General features: G+C 42.8%; 1 protein-coding gene across 1 annotated transcript in view; it reads left to right on the top strand.

The window, feature by feature from the left end:
- The window catches only part of LOC127527614 (tripartite motif-containing protein 16-like protein), a 43,403-nt gene extending 28,231 nt beyond the window's left edge, over positions 1 to 15,172 (top strand). The window contains exon 6 of the mRNA XM_051926733.1: positions 14,573 to 15,172. Coding sequence (XP_051782693.1) covers positions 14,573 to 15,117 — 545 coding nt within the window. The 3' untranslated portion in view covers positions 15,118 to 15,172. The remainder of the gene's footprint in view (positions 1 to 14,572) is intronic.
- Positions 15,173 to 17,989: the final 2,817 nt, after the last annotated feature.

Here is a 17,989-nt window from a genome sequence, read left to right as displayed (position 1 = left end):
AGGAGCGAAGCTGCACAGCCGTGATTTCCAACCATTTTTTTCTGTAGTGGCACACTTTTTGCAACCCAAAAAAAATCCCAAGGCACAGTTTGATTCAACCCACCACAAAAACACTAAATCTCATACACAGGCTAAACTGTCTGAAGAGGCACAACTATCAGAGACGCGGGCAAAGTAAAAAAAAGCAGGCAGCTTGGAGGATGGCACTGGCAGAGCACTTCGGACACATTTGCCAGCTGCTTCGCCCCTTTGCCTGCTCATATAAATGGTCCTCTCTGTACCTCACGTGCCCACTGTCTCCGGGCTCTATGAGAGTCGGTGGCGATCACGCGTCCAGGTCGACGGAACCCCTTATTTTATGATTGTTTGTAATCGATTGGCAGCCCTAATCTGTCTGTGCCTCATCTGCCCAGAGCACAGTGTTCCAAACGTCCTGCGCTTTGCCAAGGATTCAAGGACAGACTTTAGCGTTGCCCTGATGATCTTTCTGGTTTCCTTTTGGTCTTCTTTGAGACTTCTCTCAGCACCTTTTGTCTGAAGATCTCTTGAAATTCCTTCCCAAACTCACTTCACTGTGAAGGCCTCAGAGAGCTCTCTTGTGATAACACACACTTCAAAACCAAACAGCAAACCAGCTGAAATGTGGGAGGTTTCAATAAGAGGACAGCTTCAGACGTGATCCTCTCTCAGAATGTCCTCCTCATCATCACCACCGGATTCTAAGTTTGTGGTGCTGAGCAATGGAGGGGTGCACTTACTTTTTCCTTATGTGGTATTTGCATGTCTGTTTGTTTAAATTACACAATGGACTACAGAATGTAAAAGTGGCCTGATGTTGGCTATGCTTTATCAGCTTTATCTAAAGAGACCCTTTAAAATGAAGATCAAATCAGGACATGTCCACTTACAGCTCCCTCAGTAAAGACTTCTTCACAGGTTGTTATGTTGCAGCCATGTTCTAAAATCCTTTCAATTTACTTTTAAAGCCTCATCAAGCAACACTCTACACCTGGCAATGCAAAGCGGAAAAAGGACTTGAGACATTTTTGCAAATGAAATGAAAAAAAAAAAGTGAAATATCCCACTGACAAAAGCAATCAGACCCTTTAGTCAGGACTTACGTGAAGCCCCTTTGGCAGCCTGGAGTCTTCTGGGGTCTGATGTGACACCTGCATCTGGGTGTCAGGCTGGATGGAGACCACCAGTGGTCAGCAGTTTTCAGGCTCTGATTGTGAATTCCTAGAGTCGTCCATAAGCCACTCCGAGGTTGTCCTGGCTTTGTGCTTTGGCCAACTGTCCAGTTAGAACAGGTGGTTTGGGGGGGCAAAGTTAGTCCTGGAGTTTTTGTTCCAACCCAGTTGCTTAATTAGAAACCAATCCCTGCCGATAATTTAATTTCATGACTTGTTGGTGCTTTTTGGCACTCCCTGGGTGCTTTGTCTGTTGTCTCAGTGTCTGCTCCAACCGAGGTGAGTGATGTCTCGGCGAGGGAGACATTTTATTTGCAGCTTTGCTCGGTGGTTGATGGGTGCCCACGAGGTGACACTCCTCTGGTCATGGGTGACTGCAATGCAGCTACTGGCACTGAGAGGGTTGGCTATGAGGATTGTCTTGGTCCCCATGGGTCTGGTGATCATGGTGAAAGTGGCTTCATGCTCCTTGACTTTACAAATCGCTGGATAATGGTTCCAGCACCCAGAACTGCATCGTTGGACTTGGTACTCCAATACTGGTGGTGAGGTGAAGGAGATAAATCACATCCTTGTGGGCAGACACTGGAGGCTCTTGCAAAACTACAGGGTCTACAGAAGTGCCCAGTTTGTGAATTCTGACCACAGACTTGTTGTTACTAATCTGAAGATCCAGCATGGGTCCGGTAGGTTACCACCTACTAGGAAAATGAGCCTGGACTTGGCCAGACTCCATGACCAGGCTGTTTCTGGGGAGTTTGCATGCAGTTTGTGTGAGGAACTTGCAGATTTGGGTACGACTGTCGATCCTAATGTGATGTGGGAGACCTTCCGTGACAAGACCCTGAAGGTTGCTGAGGGTTGTGTTGTTGTTACCGGTGTTACCAGAAGGAGGTGTTACATCTCGCAGGGCTCCCTGGATATCATCGAGAGGGATGGCTGCGAGGGCTCTGAGGGCAGATAAGGAGGCGTTTGTTAGAGGGATCTGTGAGCAAGTGACACACCATCTGTGGTCTAGCGACCGACGTCCTGCTTACAGAGGAATTGAAGCATTATGCACATCTGAATCTGTTCCTCAGAGAGTCTCAGTCAGGGCGGCTGATGGAACAGTCCTTATGGAGGACACTGCAATTGTGATCCGCTGGGCTGGCTACTTTGAGCAGTTGTTCAAAGCTGATCCTCCGGCTAGGACGTTGAATATCTCTGGTCCGCGATCCTTGAGGCTGATCCTCCAATTAGCTGTGAACCCCCCAGTCTCACTGAGATTGCACAGGTGGTGAACCAGCTGAGGGGGGGAAAAGGCTGCAGGGATCTGTGGTATCCTGGGGGTGAACTTCTCCAGGCTGGTGGTAAGGCTGTCCTCCTGGCATTGCAGGCAATCTTTGCTTCCATTTGGGAGACTGGCATCATCCCAACTGCCAGAAAAACTGGAAAGGGAAGGGTGATCACCTGGATTGCAGCAACTACAGGGGGGTAACACCGCTCTCGGTGCCGGGTAAGGTCCTTGCTAGGGTCGTCCTTAATAGGATCCATGATCACTTGCTCACCTACCAGCGACTGGAACAGTCTGGTTTTACGCCTAAGAAGTCTACCATTAACCTCATCCTGGCACTGAGGGTTTTCATGGAGTGAAAACACGAATATCGGCAGAGTTTCTTTACAGCCTTTGTCGATTTTCGTAAAGTATTCAACTCGGTGGATCAAGCTGCCCTGTGGCACATCCTGAGGGTTTGTGGGATCCCCTTGAGGTTGGTGGATATCATGGCTGGCCTGTACACTGGTACTGTGAGTGCTGTGCAGAGTGGAGGCAGGACCTCTGTGTTTTTCCCAGTTGATTCTGCGGTTCGTCAGCGGTGTGTTCTTGTTCCTACTGTGTTCAATGTTTGTATGGACTGGGTGTTCGGCACGGTCATGGGGTCCAGCGGCTGTGTGGCATCTGTTGGTGAAGAAAGATTCACGGATCTTGACTTTGTTGACGATGCTGTTGTCTTCTCGAAGTCAACGGAGGCTCTGATCAGGGCACTCGAGAGACTGAGTGAGGAGTCCGAGTGTCTGGGCTTGCGAGTGTCCTGATAAAAACCAACATCCAGGCCTTTAATGACCTCTTGGGCACGGCCATCAGCAGTGTGTCTGTCTGCGCAGAGAGTGTTGACCTTGTTGAGAAGTTTACTTACCTTGGCAGTGACATTCATGTCTCTGGTGACTCTTCCTATGAAGTCAGTAGACGGATTGGGAGAGCATGAGGGGTCATGAGGTCACTGGAAAGGTTTGTGTGGCGCTCCCGATATCTATGCAAAAGGACGAAGGTGCAAGTCTTTAGAATCCTGGTGCTTCCTGTCGTGCTATATGATTGTGAGACATGGACACTATCCAGTGACCTGAGACGAAGACTGGACTCCTTTGGTACTGTGTCTCTCCGGAAAATCCTTGGGTACCGTTGGTTTGACTTTGTGTTGCTCATGGAGTCCCGAATGAGGCACATTACCTGCATTGTGAGGGAGCGTCAGTTACGGCACTATGGCCATGTGGCGTGTTTCCCCCATGTTTCCCCAAGGGTCATTTCCGGAGGGTGGGACTGGACCGCGTGTCTGCCTGGGGGGGTTGCAAACCGGGATCCCGAGTTGTTTCGTTGTGTAGTGGGTGCGGTGACGCACTTTACCAGTGCATGCTCCCCAACTTGACTTGACTTGACTTGTTGATGCTTTAACTCTGCTATGTCAGCTCATTCTCATATCCGACATTTTTTTCATCTAAAACAGTGGAGTCCATTCTCTGTCCTTTACTTTTTTTCTCTTCACTTTCTTTGTAAGTATTTAATTGATAAAGATGCACAGGTGTAAATGGAAACAAGCTAAATGGAGAAATGCCGGTTTCTTTTGTCATTTGCATTTTATTGCTAACAAGGAGCCATTAAAAAATGCAAGACTGAAATAAGCAATAAGGGTTCAAAACTTGAACTAAAATGAAGCAGAAGTGTCACTTGAGCAATAAGTGCTTCTTATTAAGCAATTGGTTTGGAACAAAAACCTGCAGCTACTGCGGCCCTCCAGGAACACCTTTGCCCACCGTTGAGTTAGAAGGTAACCCTTTGGCCCAGGCTGAGGTCCAGAACTCTCTGAGTAGGTTTTCATTACGGGTGTCTCTGTTCTTTGACCTGTTCGGCTCTCCCTCAGGGTCTCGCTGCCACAACCGTGCTTCACCATTGGAATGGTGATGTGCAGGTGACGAGTGGCGCCTGGTGTCCTCCAGATGTGATGGCTAGAACTGAGGACAAACAGCACAAGAGAATCCTTTAGGTGCCTTTATGCAAACTCGTGTGTTGTCTGACCACAGATGAGTGGAGTGTTGTAGAGGTGACTGTCCTTCTGGAAGCTTCTCTGGATCTCCATCACAGTGACCACTGGGCTCTTGGGCAGCTGTCCTTTGAAGGTCCTTCTACATTGACTGCTCTAAGAAGTGTTCTAAACGTATTCCATTAAAAATTAGAGTTCACTGTCATCTTGGGAAACTGCAAAATTTCTGTCTGTCCTTCTGTAGATGTGCGCCTTGACACAGTCCTATCTTGAAGCTTGGCAGGTAATCCCTTCAGCCTCATGGCTTGGTTTCTTCTCCACTGCGGACCTCCTGCAGTCAGGTGTGTGCCTTGCTTAGTCACGTCCAGTCAATTGAACTGACCACAAGTGCACTCCAAACAAGGTGTAGAAACGTCAACGATGGGTGGGATGGGATGCACTTTAGCCAAATGTCTGGTTGGTGTCCCAGTGTCAATGGGGTATTTCAGTTTCCATGTTACAGGAACGCCTGAACAATATAAAGCCTTTAGCCGAGTGCATTACCAACAAAAACACACACAGACATAAAAAAGGAAGGGGGGTGGTGAGGTGGGCTTCGGAGGGAGTTGGTCACAAAGTCTTGTTTATTATTTGCCTGTTCTTCATTTCAAGCTTGCATTTGCTGGGCTCACGTCCAAACGTCTGTTGATGGCGTTTTCATTGGATGGCCGCCTTGTTGATGGAGTTTTCATTGGATAGCCGCCTTTCCGGCAGTTCTCTGGCACTTTTAGGATTACCTTTGAGTTGAGTCCCATCCAGATGTGTGTCCGGTTGAGGCCGGGGGTCCTTTCTTCTGACTGCATTGTATGTGTGCCGAGTGCTTTTGATGCTTGCCCCACTTGTACAGCTGGACATGAATCACATGGTACGCTCGTTCTGTGTCTCTGCTGCCGATTTCTTGCTTTTAGCCGTATAAAGGGCTGTGCGCAGCGTGCTTGTAGTAAAGTGGGGTCCACGGCTGAGAAAGGTTTAACAAATAAATGGGTCTGATTGCTGCACTCACGTTGCAGCGTGTTGAGCGCGGTTCCCATGCGTGATGCGGGAGCAGGCGGCCCTGCTGTTAGTGGGTTTAGGATCACCGGGACTGCTGATCTCCGCAACTGTGCCACGTCCCTGTTTTCATAAGGAAAGGAAGACAAAGAAATAAAAAAAGCAAATTGGACGAAAACAGACTGGCCAGCAACCGAGAGAAGGAGGTTGAATGGGAAACGCAAGAGAAGGCGAGCTTATGGAGTGAGGCAGGTGGTCGGGAATGAGCCATGGGCGCCAGACGCTGTGAACGGGGCGCACCTACTCAGCGTTTCTTGGGAGCTGGAGCGGCCCGAGTGATGGCGTCTCCACACAAGGGCCGAAGGTGAGCGGTAGGAGAGGCGTGTGGGGTTCGTCGGTTTGCCTGAAGGAAGGGCAGCCGGGAGCAGAGTCCCGATAAGAAAGTTGGCTGAAGAGACAGTCCATAGAAACTGTGAGCTCCGATGCTTCTCTTTAAATCTGGCGGCAAGACTCCTCTCCGCTTATCCACCAAGCCCCCTAGAGGAGACCACAAGAGTAAAGCTGACCCCAGACTGAAAAGAACAAGAGTTTAAATGGTGGTGGAAAAAACAATAAAAACATCAAGAAAGGCTCAGACCGACCACCAAGACAGCATCGTCAGGTCTGTGAATGAAGGTGGACCCTGTGGTAGAAGATACCAACTTCTGGATTGGAAGTTTCTAAAACAGGCATTGATAGGCCACAGTGCTGGTGAAGGTCCTTTGGACTGATGAAACTAAAAGTGAGCTTTATGGCAATTCAGAGCACCTCTGCGTCCACAGAAGAGAAAACGACGTGTTTAACGTAAAAATACGAAACACGAAGGATGTCATTAATGTTAAGGGGTTGCTGTGCTCAATCTGTGCAGGGCACAATAAAATCAAAAGATCTGGAGCCAACATTACAAACTGTGTCCTCCAAAACATACACGTAAGACCCCTCAGATATGGTGGACATTGCATAGGATGGTTCTGAAATGGTCTGCTATGAGCCCTGAACTGAATCCAAGTCAACATCCATGAAAAGAGCTGGAAGTCCTCAGACCTCAAGAAGTGTGGGCAAAGTGGCCAGTGAGAGGAGCAGAAGTCTCATCAGAGCAGCAGGAAGTGCTTGATGGCAGTTCTCACCTGAAAACAGTGTGCTACAGAATATCAGGTGAGGGTCCCAAGTGTGCTACAGAATATCAGGTGAGGGTCCCAAGTGTGCTACAGAATATTAGGTGAGGGTCCCAAGTGTGTTACAGAATATCAGGTGAGGGTCCCAAGTGTGCTACAGAATATTAGGTGAGGGTCCCAAGTGTGTTACAGAATATCAGGTGAGGGCTACAGAATATTAGGTGAGGGTCCCAAGTGTGCTACAGAATATTAGGTGAGGGTCCCAAGTGTGCTACAGAATATTAAGTGAGGGTCCCAATAGTTGTGTTTATGCCATTGTCATTTGTTTTATTGTGTACGTCTGAAATTAAAAGCAAAGAGTCTGCTCTGTGGAATAAAGAATGGCAGATGACAATCAATGTTGACAGTTTACACTTATATGACAGAAAATTGTGATTCTTGTTTAAAGAGTGGAAGGGGACCAAAACTACTGGGAGCATGTTGGTGATACTAACAATAGAGAGATGGACGTTGTGAGGAGTTCAGCCCGGACACAAACAGATGCACACCTGCTGTTCTAAAACACACACGTTTATTTACACAAAGGTCCCAAAACCCAAGTCCCGCACACACACAGTGCTTCCAGCACCAAAACACCCTGCCACGAGCCTTCAATGTCTGTGGGCCGCCTCTCTTCTGTTTGCTGGAGCGTCGTCCTAATCCAGCGCCCGACTCTTGCTCCACGACTGTAGGAAGGTAGCCCCTTTTATATTCACCCAGGTGTGCTCCAGGTGCTTGTTGATGACCTGCAGATCTCCCAGGCTCCACAATGCTCGGTGCGCACCCTGGCAGCGGCCATGGGCCCCAATGGGTTTAAGCCTCTTTGCTTCGTCCCCGTGGTCCCCTCCTTATCCAGGGCGGGTGCCCCCTCATGGCCCGGGGGACATACAAACTGCCTCCCACTCCTTCCAGGTGTCCTGGCTGGGTCTGGCCCCCAGCCTCCTGCCATAATGTGAAAGGCGCTATATAATACATAGATATTAAAGTCACTGTATACTGTAAGAGATGAGAAGGAAACAATATGAGAGATGCAGAGTGCAATGTCAAAACAGCACATACTGTAATAAATAAATAGGAAAGGCAACATAAAACAATATTAAGAAAGGCACTTTAATAATAGATGACAGGAAAGGCACTATAACAGAGAAAATGATAAATGTGACGGGCACAATAAATGAGATGTAACAAACAGACATGAAACACTAAGATAGATGTGAAAGGCACTATATAATTAAAGGATAGATAGATAGATAGATAGATAGATAGATAGATAGATAGATAGATAGATAGATAGATAGATAGATAGATAGATAGATAGATAGAGTGCATCCAGAAAGTATTCCCAGTGCTTCATCATGTTTTCCACATTTTGTTATGTTACAGCCTTATTCCAAAATGGATTAAATTCATTTTTTTCCTCAGAATTCTACACACAACACCCCATAATAACAACGTGAAAAAAGTTTACTTGAGGTTTTTGCAAATTTATTAAAAATAAAAAAACTGAGAAATCCCATGTCCATAAGTATTCACAGCCTTTGCTCAATACTTTGTCGATGCCCCTTTGGCAGTAATTACAGCCTCAAGTCTTGTTGAATATGATGCCACAAGCTTGGCACACCTATCCTTGGCCAGTTTCTCCCATTCCTCTTTGCAGCACCTCTCAAGCTCCATCAGGTTGGATGGGAAGCGTCGGTGCACAGCCATTTTAAGATCTCTCCAGAGATGTTCAATCAGTTTCAAGTCTGGGCTCTGGCTGGCCACTGAAGGACATTCACAGAGTTGTCCTGAAGCCACTCCTTTGATATCTTGGCTGTGTGCTTAGGGTTGTTGTCCTGCTGAAAGATGAACCGTCGCCCCAGTCTGAGGTCAAGAGCGCTCTGGAGCAGGTTTTCATCCAGGATGTCTCTGTACATTGCTGCAGTCATCTTTCCCTTTATCCTGACTAGTCTCCCAGTCCCACAGCATGATGCTGCCACCACCATGCTTCACTGTAGGGATGGTATTGGCCTGCTGATGAGCGGTGCCTGGTTTCCTCCAAACGTGACGCCTTTCATTCACACCAAGGAGTTCAATCTTTGTCTCATCAGACCAGAGAATTTTCTTTCTCATGGTCTGAGAGTCCTTCAGGTGCCTTTTGGCAAACTCCAGGTGGGCTGCCATGTGCCTTTTACTAAGGAGTGGCTTCCGTCTGGCCACTCTACCATACAGCTGATTGGTGGATTGCTGCAGAGATGGTTGTCCTTCTGGAAGGTTCTCCTCTCTCCACAGAAGACCTCTGGAGCTCTGACAGAGTGACCATCGGGTTCTTGGTCACCTCCCTGACTAAGGCCCTTCTCCCCCTGATCGCTCAGTTTAGATGGCCAGCCAGCTCTAGTAAGAGTCCTGGTGGTTTTGAACTTCTTCCACTTACGGATGATGGAGGCCACTGTGCTCATTGGGACCTTCAAAGCAGCAGAAATGTTTCTGTAACCTTCCCCAGATTTGTGCCTTGAGACAATCCTGTCTCGGAGGTCTACAGACAATTCCTTTGACTTCATGCTTGGTTTGTGCTCTGACATGAACTGTCAACTGTGGGACCTTATAGACAGGCGTGTGCCTTTCCAAATCATGTCCAGTCAACTGAATTTACCACAGGTGGACTCCAATGAAGCTGCAGGAACATCTCAAGGATGATCAGGGGAAACAGGAGGCACTTGAGCTCAATTTTGAGCTTCATGTCAAAGGCTGTGAATACTTATGGACATGGGATTTCTCAGTTTATTTATTTTTAATAAATTTGCAAACACCTCAAGTAAACTTTTTTCCCGTTGTCATTATGGGGTGTTGTGTGTAGAATTCTGAGGAAAAAAATGAATTTAATCCATTTTGGAATAAGGCTGTAACATAACAAAATGTGGAAAAAGTGATGAAGCGCTGTGAATACTTTCCAGATGCACTGTAGATAAATAGTCTGTGTTAAAATAGAATAGAAAACAATAAAATGTTGATTTGTAACTTACTGAAATCCCAGTCAGCCGAGTGCTCATTTCCAGAGCACACTGAGCCCGTGTCACATTTTCAGAATGTCGAATTAGGTGATCACCTTGACTCCAGTAATTTATTTGAGATCTACTAATCTGGCTTTAGGCGTTTTCATGGTGTTGAGACGGCCCTCCTGAACGTATTCAATGACATCTCTCTTATTACTGACTCAGGTGATGCGGCAGTCCTTGTCCTCCTTGACCTGTCCACTGCCTTTGACACTATTGACCATGAGACATTTCTGTTGTGGCTTGAACATCTTGTGGGGCTTAAAGGGGCTGCTCTTAACTGGTTCAGGTCATATCTAACTGGTTGACACTTTTCAGTGACTTTAAATTCCTCTTTTTCATCTACTTCTCCTCTTAAATGTGTTCCTCAGGGATCTATTTTGGGTCCTATTTTATTCTCTATATACCTTCATCCTATTGGAGATATTTTTAGGAAGTTTAACATTTCTTTTCCCTGCTATGCTGATGACACACAGGTTTATATTCCCGTCTGCAACTCTGCAATGAGTCAAGTGCACAACTGTCTTTCTGAACTAAGATCCTAGATGGCTAATAATTTTCTTGATCTGAATAAGAATAAAATGGAGGTGCTGATAGTGGGTCCATCAGCTAAAGCCCAAATTGGTCTTGGACTTCTCGGCTCTTTCTCTGACTTTTGCAAACCTCAAGTCTGCAATCTTGGTGTTATCTTTGACAGTAACCTCTCTTTTGAGAAAGAAGTAAATTCTGTAGTCAAGAGTTGCTTTTCCAGCTTCGTCTGTTAGGTAAGGTCAAGTCTTTTTTATCTTCTAGGGATCTTGAGAAAGCTACTCGTGCTTTTATCTTTTCTCGCATTGACTAGGGGGCTCCGCCCCCTGCTCGCTTCGCTCGCCAACCCCTGGTGTTGGGAATGACAAAGAGTGTGATGTATGAATGATATATAGAATAGTGTGACGGTGTAGATGATGCAAATAGAAAGCAAACAATAAAGTGTGTGGCACAGTGTAAAGGTTTATTTGAAAATTTCTTTGTACACGCCGTTTAAGTGTAAAAGGTAATTCCAGCTCAGAACTTGTAAGGTCATTTAAGATGGTTATTGTTGTGATCAGAGTCAAGTTTGTCAGAGCTTAGAAAGAGTTGTGTCTTTCCAGGAAGTAATGGAATGACTTGGGTATTAATGTTTTCCATATTAATATTTTTTGGACATAATATAGTGCGTTGTGTTAAAAGGGGCATTTGGTCTAATGAGATTGCTGTTCCAAATGTCTCTGTAACTAAGTTGTCGCAGATAAAGGCTTGAGGAATTGTAATAATATGTGGCTGAAGTCCATCTGTATTGGTGAGTGTACCATCTCTCAGTTGTAATAAGCAATTGTTATGATCTGGTTCTGGACATCGTATCTTTTTTACTAACTGTATCTTTTGAAATCAGTGCCAATTGTCTGCGTATTTTAAGGTGCACTGAACAATAGCTGAGTGCATGGCATGTGTAAGAATAGCTAATCACTGTTTAAAATCTCCTCCTCATAAAAGTACCTTTCCTCCAAATCGAATATTATTATTCATAAACGTTTGTAGAAGTTTATGAATGGTGTTGAGTAAGTGCCTTCATGCCATTGAACATTCATCAATAAACAACATTTTTTCAAGACGGATGTCACGTGCAGTGCCACCGTTAATGTTCATAGTGGATACTGATTTGTAGGATCTAATGTAGTTGACAAAGATTTCACTTTCAGGTACATCGTCAGTTATAAGCTTCTGTAGATATTCAGTATATGAATGTAAAGAAGGCAGTCTAATTTGACCCTTTTGACATCAACGTGTAAATGTATTACTTGTATTGCCAGTTGTTTCTTCAGGGAAGTGAACTGAATGACAATGATTGCAAATGACATTCATTAATCCGAATGAATTTTCCTGGTGTATGTTTTGCTTGTGCCGTTTGAGAGGTGCGTTGTTGCATGTGTAGTATTTGGGACGTGTTGTTTTGGAGCTGTAATCGATTTGCCTGTGCTGTGTGAGAAGCCCGTTGTAGCCTTCGCTGCCATCAACGTATGTCTGAGACGGGAGGTGTTTCGTTTTGAATCCGTGCCTGTTGCGATGCAGCACTTTGATTGATAGCTTGCGTCATGTGGATCTAGGATGTAGATTTGTGCATATTTGCGTTGTTGATTTGTTTCAGGGTGCACTGTTCCAATGCGATGCAGTATTTGTGCACATATGGGAAAGCAGTATGGGCCATTGCCTTTTGGTGGCCTGACATTTACTCTGTTAGATGCAAAAGCAAATGAACTATTGTAGGATCTAATGCAGTTCATAAAGTTTTCACTTTTAGGTACATCGTTAGTTAGAAGCTTTAGTTGAGCTTTGCGTTTTTGGAGTCGAGACATTTTTTCTTTTAGAAATATGGATAAGTAATAAGGAGTATTGCACTCACTGTTAATATGGAGCCTTTTCTGCGGTTGAACGGTTAATAGTGCCTTATTGTAATGAGATCCACCTATGCTGCATAGCCGTCTATTTTGTTGTTTTTTTCGTTTTCGTGTGTTTGGATAAGTAATAAGGAGGATCGCAGTCACTGTTAATATGTTTCTTTTTCTGCAGTTGAACGGTTAATAGTGCCTTATTGTAATGAGATCCACCTATGCTGCATAGCCGTCTATTTTGTTGTTTCTTTCGTGTTCGTGTGTTTGTTCCTGTTATCCTTTCCTTTTCGTTTTGTACCCGTGACCGTGTATTCATGACTTGTTTCTTTCTCAGCATGCGAAATATGGATAAGTAATAAGAAGGATTGCAGTCACTGTTAATATGTTTCCTTTTCTGCAGTTGAACGGTTAATAGTGCTTTATTGTAAGGAGATCCACCAATGCTGACACCTATGCTGTCTAGTGTGAAGGTGTTGATGTTCACTTTAGAATATGTGGCTTTGGGTGTCACTTCTTATGGATGTGTGTGTGTGTGTGGGGGGGGGGGGTGAGAATTGTTGTCGCGCGAGCGTCTTCTTTCTTTTTGTGTTCCTGTGTCTTGTTGAATCCCCCTCTTTGTGTGTGTCCCGTCCCTTGCTTGTAGGGTCTGTGGGGTGGTTTTGTGTTCTTTTTTTTGTGTTCCATGGGCTTGTTGAATCCCCCTCTTGGTGTGTGTCCCGTCCGGTGCCTGTAGGGGGGGGGGGTGCCTTGCTGTTGTGCGCGAGCCTCTTTTTTTTTTTTTTTTTTTGGGTCTAGTTTCGTGTGCAATGTGTTTCGTGCTTTGCTTGCGTTTGAATACTTTTTTATGTGCCGTTTCCTTTTTTCGGTGCTCTTTGCGCCTCATTTCTCAATTTTTCCTGTGCTCACTCCTTTTTTCTGTGGTCTTGTCCGCCTCTCGCGGCCCCTCATCCGCCTCTCTCGCCCTCTTCTATTCGCCTTTCTCGGCTCCTCAGCCGACCCTCGCGGACTCTTTTTGCGCCTGCGCAGTACGTCTTTTTGCAGCTACGGCCCATTGCCGGATGTGCCTGCGTCCATCATCCGGTTTAGCATTCTCGGTTAATAATATGGATTACTGCAACTCGCTGTATTCTGGGATTAGCAAATCCCTGATACGCAGGTTACAGTTGGTCCAGAATGCTGCCGCTCGCTATCTGGTTGGGGCAAGAAAGTCTGATTGTGTTTCTCCAATATTAGCCTCTTTACACTGGCCGCCTGTCAGTTTTCAAATTGTTTTTAAAATCTTGCTGCTAGTTTTTAAATCTTTACATGGGCTTGCTCCTGCCTATTTATCTGAACTGTGTGTTTTACACCAGCCATCTAGAGTGCTTAGATCTTCTGGTCAGTTGTCTCTTGTTGTCCCTCGTACCAAGTGTAAAACTAAGGGGGACAGACAGGACTTGTGTCACCTCGCCTGTGGAACTCTTTACCTCGTCACATAAAGGAGTCGTTGACAATTCAAAGCGAGATTAAAGACTCATTTCTATTTACTTGCATTCCGTGACCTTCAGTAATACTCATTGTGATTATGTAATCTTACTTCTCTTTACTATTTATTTTATTTATGTTCGTTTATTTTATTTCTATTTATGTTAATTGTATGTCTGTTTCTTCTTTTATTGTAAAGCACTTTGGCCACAGCATTCCTGTGTTGTGTTAAATATGCTATATAAATAAAGTGACATTGACATTGGCCGGTAAATCATTAAGCTGTCAGTCACGAGTTTTATGACAATTCATTACAAACATTTCATTGTCCGGCAGTTCTTATTGTATTTGTATTTTTTATTTTCATATTCTGTGTAGCCCTGACCTGTGGAGATGCACCTAAATGTTTAGCAGACCAAAGTATTTGGGTGTTGTACTGTGTTAGTCATTATGGATGTAATGAGAAGTCAACTAACGTGACCCCATAAAAGATTACAACATGCCTGCTGAGCACATCCTGCCTGAAGAAGGGACCTGAGGTGCCTCGAAGGATTGCATATTGTAATCTTTTTAGTCGGCCAATTAAAGGGGTCGTTTTGCTTGACTTCTCACTAGTAGACCAAAGGAAATGGAAGGACAAAAGGAAGGAGCAGAATGAGGATCAATGGGTTTATTGCGAGGAAAGGAGAATTCAGTTTGTGGTGAAGTGTGACAGTTGATTGATTGTGACAATAAAAAGTGTCATTTCATAAAACCAGTGGTCGTTGTGGACAGTCCATTACAACTGTGACCTCGACGGTGACCTTGTGGTTTTCACCGTAATTCCAGAATTATTTTTAATTCTGTCCAATCAGAAGAGCTCTTCACTGTTGATGGCACAGTCTTGTAGTCAGCTCCTGATTGGTTCTCGTTAATTGTCGGTGTGGTGCCCCGTGTCACAGATTTTCTTTTCTCTCCTTTCAGACTTCTGTCCACTCACACTGGAAATCAACACGGCACACAGAACCCTCTGTCTGTCTGAAGGGAACAAGAAGGTGACACGTAAAAGGAAAAAGTTTGAGTATCCTGATCATCCTGACAGATTTGACCGCTGTGCCCAAGTCCTGTGCAGAGAGGTTCTGACTGGGATTCACTGTTACTGGGAGGTGGAGTGCACTGGAGACAACATGGACATCGGACTCGCGTATAAAGGGCTGGACAGGAAAGGGTGGGGCTGGGAGTGTCGCCTTGGAAACAATGACAAGTCCTGGAGTCTGCGCTGCTCTCATTCCCAGTACTCTGTGTATCACAAAAACATGAAGACTGACATCAGCGCCCCCTACAGCCCCAGAATAGCTGTGTATCTGAACAGGCCTGCTGGCTCTCTGTCATTTTATAGCATCTCACACACAATGACCCTCCTGCACACGTTCAGCACCTCCTTCACTGAGCCCCTCTATGCAGCGTTTGCTTTAGAGTCTTTGTTTTGTTCTAATGCCAGCATTACAATCTGCAATCTGACGCCATGAGACCACTGACCGGCACCCTCCACCACTCACTCGATGTCCCTACAAGCACAGCTCCTCTTTGGGGTCAAAATGAATTTTAGGGGGTGGGGGGGCAGCTCTATGACAGAATTTGGGGGTGAGAGTGCAGGGCGGCTGTCAGGGTCTCCGTTATTATTGGTTTTGAGCAGCCAATCACGTGTGTGAGTGTGTGTGTCATAGTAATGGGAGGAGACAGTGCAGACCAAGCCAACCAGCAGGGGTCACTGTTGATTCACAGCCACACCTCCTACAAGCTGACACTCCCAACCTGAGCCCAACTTTGAGCTTGACTCGTGTTATTAACATTACATCTGTGTGTTACACTTTGGTGTGTTTAGATTTTAGAATTACTTAGAATTATTTAGATATTACATCTGTCTGTTAAACTTTGGACTATTTTGATTTTAGAATTATTTAAATATTACATCTGTGTGTTACACTTTGGTCTGTTTAGATTTTAGAATTATTTAAATATTACATCTGTGTGTTACACTTTGGTCTGTTTAGATTTTAGAATTATTTCGATATTACATCTGTGTGTTACACTTTGGTCTGTTTAGATTTTAGAATTATTTCAATATTACATCTGTGTGTTACACTTTGGTCTGTTTAGATTTTAGAATTATTTAGAATTATTTAGATATTACATCTGTGTGTTACATTTTGGTGTGTTTTGATTTTAGAATTATTTAGAATTATTTCGATATTATATCTGCTGTTACACTTTGGTCTGTTTTGACTTTAGAATTATTTCGATATTATATCTGTGTGTTACATGTTGGTCTGTTTTAAGTTTAGAATTATTTAGATACTGCATCTGTGTGTTAAATTTTAGTCTGTTTTGAGATTAGAATTATTTAGATATTACTTTTGTGTGTTACACATTTGTCTGTTTTGAGATTAGAATTATTTCGATATTATATCTGTGTGTTACACTTTGGTCTGTTTTGACTTTAGAATTATTTAGAATTATTTAGATATTACATCTGTGTGTTAGACTTTGGTCTGTTTTGAGATTAGAATTATTTCGATATTATATCTGTGTGTTACACTTTGGTCTGTTTTGACTTTAGAATTAAATTTCGATATTATATCTGTGTGTTACATGATGGTCTGTTTTAAGTTTAGAATTATTTAGATATTGCATCTGTGTGTTAAATTTTAGTCTGTTTTGAGATTAGAATTATTTAGATATTACTTTTGTGTGTTACACATTGGTCTGTTTTGAGATTAGAATTATTTCGATATTACATCTGTGTGTTACACTTTGGTCTGTTTTGAGATTAGAATTATTTAGATATTATCTGTGTGTTACACTTTGGTCTGTTTTGACTTTAGAATTATTTCGATATTACATCTGTATGTTACACTTTGGTCTGTTTAGATTTTAGAATTATTTAGAATTATTTAGATATTACATCTGTGTTTTAGACCTTGGTCTGTTTTGAGATAAGAATTATTTCGATATTACATCTGTGTGTTAGACTTTGGTCTATTTTGATTTTAAAATTATTTAGAATTATTTCGATATTACATCTGTGTGTTACATTTTGGTCAGTTTTGATTTTAGAATTATTTAGAGTTATTTCGATATTATATCTGCTGTTACACTTTGGTCTGTTTTGACTTTAGAATTATTTCGATATTATATCTGTGTGTTACATGTTGGTCTGTTTTAAGTTTAGAATTATTTAGATATTGCATCTGTGTGTTAAATTTTAGTCTGTTTTGAGATTAGAATTATTTAGATATTACTTTTGTGTGTTACACATTGGTCTGTTTTGAGATTAGAATTATTTTGATATTATATCTGTGTATTACACTTTGGTCTGTTTTGACTTTAGAATTATTTAGAATTATTTTGATATTACATCTGTGTGTTAGACTTTGGTCTGTTTTGAGATTAGAATTATTTCGATATTATATCTGTGTGTTACACTTTGGTCTGTTTTGACTTTAGAATTATTTAGAATTATTTAGATATTACATCTGTGTGTTACACTTTGGTCTGTTTTGACTTTAGAATTAAATTTCGATATTATATCTGTGTGTTACATGATGGTCTGTTTTAAGTTTATAATTATTTAGATATTGCATCTGTGTGTTAAATTTTAGTCTGTTTTGAGATTAGAATTATTTAGATATTACTTTTGTGTGTTACACATTGGTCTGTTTTGAGATTAGAATTATTTCGATATTACATCTGTGTGTTACACTTTGGTCTGTTTTGACTTTAGAATTATTTAGAATTATTTAGATATTACATCTGTGTGTTAGACTTTGGTCTGTTTTGAGATTAGAATTATTTAGATATTATCTGTGTGTTACACTTTGGTCTGTTTTGATTTTAGAATTATTTCGATATTACATCTGTATGTTACACTTTGGTCTGTTTAGATTTTAGAATTATTTAGAATTATTTAGATATTACATCTGTGTGTTAGACTTAGGTCTGTTTTGACTTTAGAATTATTTAGAATTATTTAGATATTACATCTGTGTGTTAGACTTTGGTCTGTTTTGAGATAAGAATTATTTCGATATTACATCTGTGTGTTACACTTTGGTCTATTTTGATTTTAAAATTATTTAGAATTATTTCGATATTATATTTGCGTGTTAAACTTTGGTCTGTTTAGATTTTAGAATTATTATTTAGAATTATTTAGATATTACATCTGTGTATTAAACTTTGCTCTGTTTTAACTTTAGAATTATTTTGATATTACGTCTTAGGTTGTGCTTTCAGAACTTATGTTCAGTAACTGAAAGGGCAGGTGGGTACAAATGTCCTCATGAATATTCATTTTGGAAGTTGATAAAATTCTGGGTTGTATGCAAAACTGACAGACAG

The sequence above is a fragment of the Erpetoichthys calabaricus genome, chromosome 4 (assembly GCF_900747795.2).
Source record: "Erpetoichthys calabaricus chromosome 4, fErpCal1.3, whole genome shotgun sequence".
Classification (NCBI taxonomy): Eukaryota; Metazoa; Chordata; class Cladistia; order Polypteriformes; family Polypteridae; genus Erpetoichthys; species Erpetoichthys calabaricus.
The sequence above is the reverse complement of the archived record's forward strand: the minus strand, read 5'-3'. Positions and strand labels throughout refer to the sequence as shown.